The 9,475-nt window shown below is 34.3% G+C and overlaps 1 protein-coding gene across 1 annotated transcript; it reads left to right on the forward strand.

Annotated features, from left to right (window-relative positions):
• Positions 1-5,021: 5,021 nt before the first annotated feature.
• LOC140010782 (8-hydroxygeraniol dehydrogenase-like) lies at positions 5,022-7,214 on the forward strand. Its single transcript, XM_072058300.1, has 5 exons — positions 5,022-5,229; positions 5,336-5,449; positions 5,881-6,394; positions 6,511-6,664; positions 6,762-7,214. Exons 1-5 carry the CDS (start codon positions 5,132-5,134, stop codon positions 6,962-6,964), a joined length of 1,083 nt encoding a protein of 360 aa, XP_071914401.1. The 5' UTR covers positions 5,022-5,131; the 3' UTR covers positions 6,965-7,214.
• Positions 7,215-9,475: the final 2,261 nt, after the last annotated feature.

Raw genomic sequence — 9,475 nt, forward strand, 5'->3', positions numbered from 1 at the left:
TCTCTCTCTCGGCTCTCCAGCAGAAAAATGAAGGTGAATGAAGCCAATTTGGGGATAAGAAGGTTGAACAATTGTCTTGGTCAATGGCCACTAAGAGTGTGGCACTTGTCACAAACCTTACCAAGTAAAATTTTCTTTTTCTTTCTTGTATTTTCAGCCATTAATTTCGGTCAGGCTTAGCTGAAATTTAGGAGATATTTTGCTCAAATATTAATGAGCTTGTATGGCAAGAAAGTGGTTGTCAAGTGGTGCGTTCAATCGGTAGTGCGTGGGACCCGCCGGTTCGCGCCGTTTTTCTTAAAAACACACGTATTAGGGTTTTTACTTCCCATTCACTAACCTTATATCATTGCTACTAATCACATATTATTTTTCACTTAAAAGTCACTTTTAATCTCCAAATTTAATCCTTACTCCGTACCGAAAATTCATCCGGTCAAAAATCGCGAAAACCCTAATTTTGCTCCAAACTTGAAACCGATGAATAAAACCCTACTTTCTAGATTCATTTGCACTTATTATGGAATAATTGGATAGTAGGGCTTTAATAAATGATAATTTTCAAATAAAAGAAAATTTTTAAGAAAACGTGAGGAATTTTCCAATTCCAGTAATTAAAATTAGGGTTTCAATTAAAATAAGAGAGATTTAGGAAAACCGGTTAGTCACAAGTAAACTAGGATTTTTGACTAAAATATTAGGGTTTCTAGTCTTTTAAAACAAAATAAGGTTTTAAATCAAACCCCAAAGAAATACACTTTAATATTTTCTTCACAAACAACCTCCTAATATTCGGGATGTTACATCGTTTTTATTATTCTGAATTCTACGTTTGTGAGTATTTAATTATTCTTTGGTTGAATTGCTTGTTATTGTTTAGATATGTTGAATTAATGTGGCCAGTTGTTTAGTTGTCTAAATAATATAGCACCAATTAGGATAGGGGTGCGTATCACTTGAATGTCTTAATTTAGTGGCGAACGATAATTATCTAGTTTAGTCTAAACTGGGTCGTAGGGATAATTAATCTAGTTTAAATGAACCCGCTTGTGTGTTTGTTAACTAGAATTGGGTCTCTCTAATTCCTAAAACTGTAATTAGATTAAATCCTTCGAACGTCTCTGGGGTTGTCTATTTTACAAGAGGGTAGTTTACGAGCGTCTCTGAACTACTATAAACTTAGGAGAGATTGGAAGTTTGGCGGTTGCTAAATTGGTAGAACCAATTTATTTGCGAACGCATGAATTAATTCAGGTATCTATGATCAATTGTGTGAATTGGTGCCGAGATTATCTCCTTGACTAGGTTGTGTCAATTAATTGTTTATTTCATTCTTGAGTTATTGCATTTATTGTGAGTGTTCATTTAGTAATTTTAAGTCTTTAATTTGTTCCATTTATCTCTCTCTCTTTCAAAAATCCCCCAATTATCTGTGTGTGATAAATCTACCAGTTCCCTGTGGAGACGACCCTACTCATTACTATACTCATTTAGTTTTAGGAGTAGGTATTATTATAAATTTTATCTTTGGTAGTTTGACAGCCACCATGATAGTATATATACTGTCAGTATATATAACATTTACTCTATCTAAAATGATTAATCTCTTGCGCACTGACAATGTATACGCTATTAATGTTGGATGAATGACAACTATACAAAATTTGAATTTGAAATTCAACTTTTGTACACATGTTATAAATCAAATAATGATAGTGTCTATACTGTCAGTGTATATAAGTTTTACTTTATTTAAAATAGTACATGAAAAGCATAGAAAAAGGGTTTCTTTAATGGGTGCCCAATGGGCACCTATTAATATATCTAATGTTCACCTATTCTACTATATATATACATATATTAATAATTATTTTTTCTTATATATATACTTTTCGTATTTAATCTTACCTACTATTCTTTGTATTTATTTACTTTTTCTAATTAATCATACATTTCTAAAAAATATGACGCCTGAAATATATGTTAACGGGTGCCCAAACCCACAAAAATTATATATCTAGCCTTGTGTAGTTGTATTTTTATTTTATTTTAGTACATGCTTTTTTCAAAATAGATCACAACAAAATCCAAAGGAAGATTTTAAATGCTAGTATTAACTTTTTTTAGCATTATTGATAGACACTATCCCTAAGGGTGGACACGGGTTAGGTACTTGTCCTATACACCATTTGACTGACCCGATCTGCATCTTGTGGATTAACTATTTTTTGACCCTTACCTACCCCACATCTCAGCGGGTACTCTACTGAGATAAGATCGAATCAACGAGTACTCATTCTGTCCAACTTATCATTTAATTTTTTTTAAAAAATAATTTATAATAATTTAATTTTATATTTTACATATTCATATAAGATTTAATAAAGATTTTTTCTCAAAAAAAAGTCCCCCGCTGAAAAAAAATATGTGAAGAGAACACAAGGAAAAGGAAAAAAAATTAAAAGAATTCAAAATCAATAAAAATTTGAAATAAGTAGCACATTTTATAAAATATATATTCCATATTAATTAAACTTTTTTCTAAAATATATAAGATCATGACATCTACAAATAAATCTTATAGACAAACTATAGTCTTTGATATTTGTAATGCAATTTGTTGAATGAAATTACTCACTTAACTCCAAAAATATTATTTTATAGTATATATATAAATAAATAATTAAATTAATATATGCGAGTGGGTCTAGTATCCGTGAGTTTTTAATTATGCGATCCTAGCCTGTCCGTATTTAAATTGGTATTCGACCCTCTTTTGACCTGATCAAATAATATGAATCGAGTACTTTCGGATTGAATAAAATTAGAGATGGCAGATTTTTAGGTTAGTGGGTACTTTTGCAAACCCTTAACTGTCCCAAATAAAGAACATCTAATGTAAAAGCTACCGTCATTTGTTTATTTCCTTTTTGAAATTGATATTATTTTTTAATTTTGGTATTTCCTAAGTTATTTTTTATTTTGCTCTTGCCAAATTAATAGTATGATTTTGGGTAGTGCCCTGCCAAAAAATTAAAGTGTTATCTTTTCAAGCATAAACTTGTTCTTTTAATTTTTTTAACATTAGACAATATAAATATTGTATGTTTATAAATTGAACATTTTAATTTAATGTTTAAACAGTAGTTACATATTTAAGTTAGAATTACCACAGGTAATAATACATATTTATGTTGGAATTACCTAAAAGAATGACTAGTGGTTTGATTGTACCAAATTGTGGAGCCAATGTGTGTGAATTAAAATAAATATAAAATTCTAGGAAAAAGGGATTGGGATTTTGGAGATGCGTGAAGGTTTCTGATAAAAAAAACCCTCAATCTATTACATATATATAAAGATAAGACAATAAGTAAAATTCTCAATTTGTACAATAGGATTAAGGGAAAAAAATGTATCATTTTTACATTTTTACGATAGTCATGTATTGATATTTATCAGTTTGTCAAACCATTTATTTAAATCTATAATATCCTATATACGAAAAAATGTTACAAATGACAAAACATGCTATTTGTCATTTGAAGCTGAGGAAAACATTAAACTAAAAAAATTTACTTGGAGAGAATTATTAATAAGTTGGTTAAACCAAGCCTTTTTTGCCTAAAAGAAATGTTAAAATAAAGACAGGATTTTTTATAAGGTAATTTAACAAAAATATTTCCGACCTAAAATATAGGGATTTAAACATGTAAATTAAACAAACTAAAATCATTAGATGACATTAATTGAAATTAATAAAAAAATAAAAAATTCAAAATCCTTGAGAAATGACACATGTTAACGTATATGTATACTATTTGTCATTTGCAACTAAGGGAAACGTTAAAAGTAGTAAATATACTAAATTTTACTTAGAAAGGGTTATTGATAAGTTAGTTTAACTAGGATTTTTATGTCTAAAGGAAATGGTAAAATAAAATATTTACTTAGAGAGGCTTTTTGATAAGTTTGTTTAACAAAATATTTTTCTAACTAAAATATAGTAATTTAAACATTTGAACTATTAAATTACATTAATTGAATTGATTAAAGAGTAAAATAATTTCAGAATACATATTATTAGATCTTTTAGAAAACATGGACTAATAAATTTCTAGTATAATAGATTTCCTCGTATTCGTCCCATTACGATCTACACCCTACTTACAACTTTTTATTCTTCTTATGCTTGGTCGGATATCCAAACCGTTTCCTCCTGCCCAATGCCCATCCGTTCATGCGCGTCCAACTTCCACAACCACTATTCTGTGCGGGTGGCCATAACTATTATTGTTTCTCACACGTGTCTCGCCCACATTGTGCTCCTACAGTAGGCAGGGTCAAAGTGTGCCTACCGGACGAGGGGCAGGAACAGTTGCACCGTGACGGATCTCCTTTTTTCTCTTCATAATCGAGTGAGTTCGAGTTAGCTCGATTAGAGGTTCGAGTCGAGCTCGATTGTCCTATGCTCGAACTCAACTTGACTCGTTCAACAGTTCTACTAAGCATATAAATGAATGAGGGGAGAACTTTTATTACTCCTTAAATATCATGATACATTTTATATAACTGATTGAGCGGTTGCTCAAATATTGTAAAGATTCGGTTATCTATAAAAGCATCTCTTGTTTTCCCAAAAAAAAAAAAAAATTCTGTGGAGGTGGCCATAACAACTGTTTCTTACACGTGTCTTGCCCACATTGTGCTCCTACAGTAGGTACGGTCAAAGTGTGACGACCCTTGACAGATCCCCTTTTTTCTCTTCATTTGACTTTCTACTCACCACGCTTGATTTGAAATTTGATGGCGGCATTTGCTCGGAAGTGTGAACAGTACACATAGCATGCACCTGTAACATCCACGTGGCGAATCATGAAAGGTAAGTTATGACGTTGGATTCTCTCTCTTACCTCACCCAATACGTCACCCTCATTACTCCCGAAAATGATGTAAATTCACCCGACTTTCTTTTTTTTTTTTTAGCACAAAACTCAGCCATAAATATTCGCCTGTTAGCTCCCCAGTCCATCTCTGTCTCCTCCTGGAGTCTAGAACTGCTGCTCGTTTGCTAGGCGACCAAAAACAAAAACAAAAACAAGGCAGCCCCTTCAATTGTTTGGGTGAAGAAATGGCAAAAACACCAGAAACAGAGCATCCCGTGAAGGCCTTTGGATGGGCAGCTAGGGACACATCTGGAGTATTCTCCCCATTCAATTTTTCAAGAAGGTATTGTTATACATTTACTTTTTTCATCATTTTGATGCTGGGTATTTTTTTTTTGTTTTTTTTTTCTGGTGGGTTTTATGGAATTCTTGATGTTCTCATTTTGCAGGGCTACTGGTGAGAAGGATGTTCAATTCAAAGTTTTGTATTGTGGGGTGTGTCATTCGGATCTACACATGTCAAAGAATGAATGGGGCGTGACACAGTATCCCATAGTTCCAGGGTAAGTAAGAATGATTAAGATCTTGCTTCTAATTTGCACACTTTGTCTGACAAAAATGAGATTTTTCCTCCTTAATTGTGATCTGAAGTGTATAACTGATCTCGCTTTGATGGCGTTGTAAGATTTTAATTAATGCTGAAAGCAAATGTTTAAGAATGTAAGTGGTAGTCCTAAAAACATGGGGCTATGAATTTTTTTTGAACAAGTGTTTTTTTTTTAAGTTGAGGAAATTTACGTTTAGTCAAACAATACGTCCATGTTCGTAAATGACATAGATTGATGATTGATCAAGTTATCTTTTAAGATGAACAAAAACAGAGCTTGCTGGAATTTTGTCCTCCTCTCTCCTGTGAATAAAAGCTGATCAAATGGTCAGTTTTATATTGATTATTGGAAGGGTGTTGACGTCTGAATGGAATTCATTGATACAGGCATGAAATTGTGGGTGTGGTAACTGAGGTTGGTAGCAAGGTAGAGAAAGTCAAGGTCGGGGATAAGGTGGGCGTGGGCTGCCTGGTCGGATCTTGTCGCAGCTGCGACATGTGTTCCCAAGATCTTGAAAACTACTGCTCGAAGCAGATACTAACATACAGCGCCACTTACACGGATGGAACAATAACCTATGGAGGCTATTCTGATGTCATGGTTGCTGATGAGCACTTCATTGTTCGCTGGCCCGAAAATTTGCCTCTTGATGCTGGTGCTCCACTTTTATGTGCAGGGATCACTACATATAGTCCATTGAGGTACTTTGGACTTGATAAGCCTGGCATGCATGTTGGCATTGTTGGCCTGGGTGGCCTTGGCCATGTTGGTGTGAAATTTGCCAAGGCTTTTGGGGCAAAGGTGACTGTGATCAGTACCTCAGAGAATAAAAGGAAGGAAGCCATAGAAAAACTCGGTGCAGATGCATTCATAAACAGTCGTGATCCTGAGCAGATGCAGGTAATTAATGATTGGAAATGTGTTGTTCTGATGATTTTGTTACCAAGTGATATTGAGCCGTCTTGCAATTTGCAACATTAAAATTGTATTCAATGTATGAGTGATTGTATGAGCAGGCTGCAGCTGGAACCATGGATGGTATTATTGACACTGTTTCTGCCGTCCACCCCGTTGTTCCGTTGATGAATTTGGTGAAGCCTCATGGGAAGGTGGTCATGGTTGGTGTACCCGAAAAACCTCTTGAATTTTCCGCATTTTCCCTTATAATGGGTAAGGATTTGTCTTTTTCTTTTCTTCGTCTCTGCTGGCCTCCTAATCACCCCGATATCTGGACCTATTTCTAACTTGGAAAAGTATGGATTAACAGGCAGGAAGACTCTCTCTGGGAGTGGCATTGGCGGGCTAAAGGAAACCCAAGAAATGGTAGATTTTGCAGCAAAGCACAACATCTTAGCAGATGTTGAGGTCATCCCAATGGACTATATCAACACTGCAATGGAGCGCCTGCTGAAAACTGATGTCAAGTACCGATTTGTGATCGACATTGGGAGTTCATCGAGATCAGCTTAAATTTTTCTGTTCACTTCTTTAAATTCCATTTTTTCTGAAGTTGTAGAATGTCCTTCCCTGTTTCTATTTTTCCCCCATTGTTATGGGATTTGATATCTCAACTAGTTGAAGGAATAGACTTCCATGCTCTGAAGGGCTATTTTGGCTTGATGTTGAAATCTGGCGTCTCCGGAGACTTTTAGGTTTTAACAAGCTCAGTTGGTGTCGTTTTCATTATAATGGCATCTTTCTTTTCTTTTTCGGTAGAAAATGGCATCATTCGTACATAATGATGCAGACCCCCCTGGATTTTCCGTTGTTTTGACCTTTTCAAGATTCCTGCTTGTCTCATTATTCTTGTTTATCATGGTTCACCATCCGAGCACAGTACAATAGTGGCATTACGTGTTTCTGGCATTATGTTTTTCTTGACTCACCGCCTTTGCCTTCGTATGGTCTTTTATGTGAGAAAATAGGGGCTAATTTCTCAGATTATTTGTATTTAAAAAAAACATCCGTCAAATGTACCTCTGACATGGGATTTTTCTAATTGTATAGCGTCAGCACGGCCGCATAACTAAAAATTCCACCCAAATCTTCTCTGCAAAAAATTCAATGGTGCACAGTCGGTGTCAGAGGGGACGTGCTGACTGGGCACGTTCCCGGTGTCAGAGTCGGTGTCAGAGGGGACGTGCTGACTGGGCACGTCCCCGGCTGACAGAAAATTGATTCCATCTGCGTATGAGTCAGAGGGGACGTGCTGACTGGGCACGTCCCCCAATTTATTTTTCCATTTCGAGTGGTATACTGCCTGGTGTGCAATACTAAAAGCGCATCAAAATTGCAAACCTTTCATTCACGCCAAATTTTCCTACCAGCCCACACTAAGGGATACTTAATTGATTACGATTGATTCAGCCCAATTATGAAAAAGAATATGGATAATTTCACGAACTTCTTTCAAGATCTATGACAATTGCAGAAAGTTCCTCTCCAATTTCAAGTTACACCCTCTCTTTACCTGTTTCTAGTAGCATAAAAATCCAATTTGATATTGTAAGCCAAATATGCCATCTATTAAACTTTGTAAACAAACAAAAAAAAAAAGAAAAAATTCCTTCTAAAATGGCATGAGAAAGAAACGCTGCACAATCTTCTATCTTTAGAGAAGAACTGTAATAAACTTCTCCAAAATATCTAGCATATTCAACATAATAACATTTTCAAGCAATTAGTTACCCTTTATAATTAAATAAACAAATGCACAACCATATAAAATAAAAGTCATCATATTTATTACAAAAGTAAAGACTAAATTTTCTAAGATACATGTGCATTTTTGTATCAAAATTTCAACTTTGAAAGCCTATCTTGCTTTTTAATTTTGATAATTGAAACTGGGCTAATTGCTCTGATTATTGCCCAAAAAAAAAAGGTCGGAACAATGTTGTTCTGACAATTTGGCAGTAGAAAACTATACCTACCGGGCTGAGTCAGTCCGGTAGACAAGAGAATTCTTTTTTTTTTTTTTTAAGGTTTGAGCCCTGCAGCCTGTAGCTTACTTTAAAAAAAAAATAAAAACTTATGCTATCGGTAGCCTTTGTGGTTAATTTTTTGTTAAGCTCAAACGTATGAAAAAGGTCAAGATAAATTTGCTAAATTAATTATTTTTATCCCTAAAAAAAGTTTTTAGATAAAAAAATGTCATTCAATTTACAAGAATATGCATTTTCCAAATGTTTGAAAAATAATCGTTGAAATTATTATGTATAAAATTTGGTTTTATATTTTTTTATAAAATATATAGAAAATTGATATATATCTAAATAAAATATACAAATAAATTATTATTTGGTAGTGGGTTGTTAAAAGAATAAAGGTAAAAATAAATATAATAGTACTTAAAAGTACTTAACAATGTTTAGTCGGCTGACAACCTGCAACTTAACTTTAAAAAAAAAAAAAAGAAAAAAACTTGCAAGCCGGCAGCCAGCTTAAATTTCTTTTTTTAATTAAAAACTTTTGCTGGCTGTAGTTGGGGTTCGCCTGCACCATTAGCACAAAAAAGCTGCAGGGGAATCTCTTTTCGATCAATGGAGCTCACTTGCTCCTTTCCTTATCTTTTCCTTTTTTTTTTCCCGGATGGAATAATGCAAGTTTTGCTTTTTCCCCTCTGACTCATACGCAGACGGAGTCAGTTTTCTGTTAGCCGGGGACGTGTCCAGTCAGCACGTCTCCTCTGACACCGACTGTGCATCATTGAATTTTTTGCAGAGAAGATTTTGGGTGGAATTTTTAGTTATGCAGCACGGCCGCTATACAATTAGAAAAATCCCATGTCAGAGGTGCATTTGACGGATGTTTTTTTTAAATACAAATAATCTGAGAAATTAGCCGAAAATAGGAGACCGTCTTAAGGCCCAATGCAAAGTTTCCCAAATGACCTGGGGGAAGCTAATTGAATTTTACCACATGTTGTGGTGCAGCAACCTTGGACCGGAGGATGCTTGTAATCTACTTTACCGTCCATTT

The sequence above is a fragment of the Coffea arabica genome, chromosome 7c (genome assembly GCF_036785885.1).
Source record: "Coffea arabica cultivar ET-39 chromosome 7c, Coffea Arabica ET-39 HiFi, whole genome shotgun sequence".
NCBI lineage: Eukaryota > Viridiplantae > Streptophyta > Magnoliopsida > Gentianales > Rubiaceae > Coffea > Coffea arabica.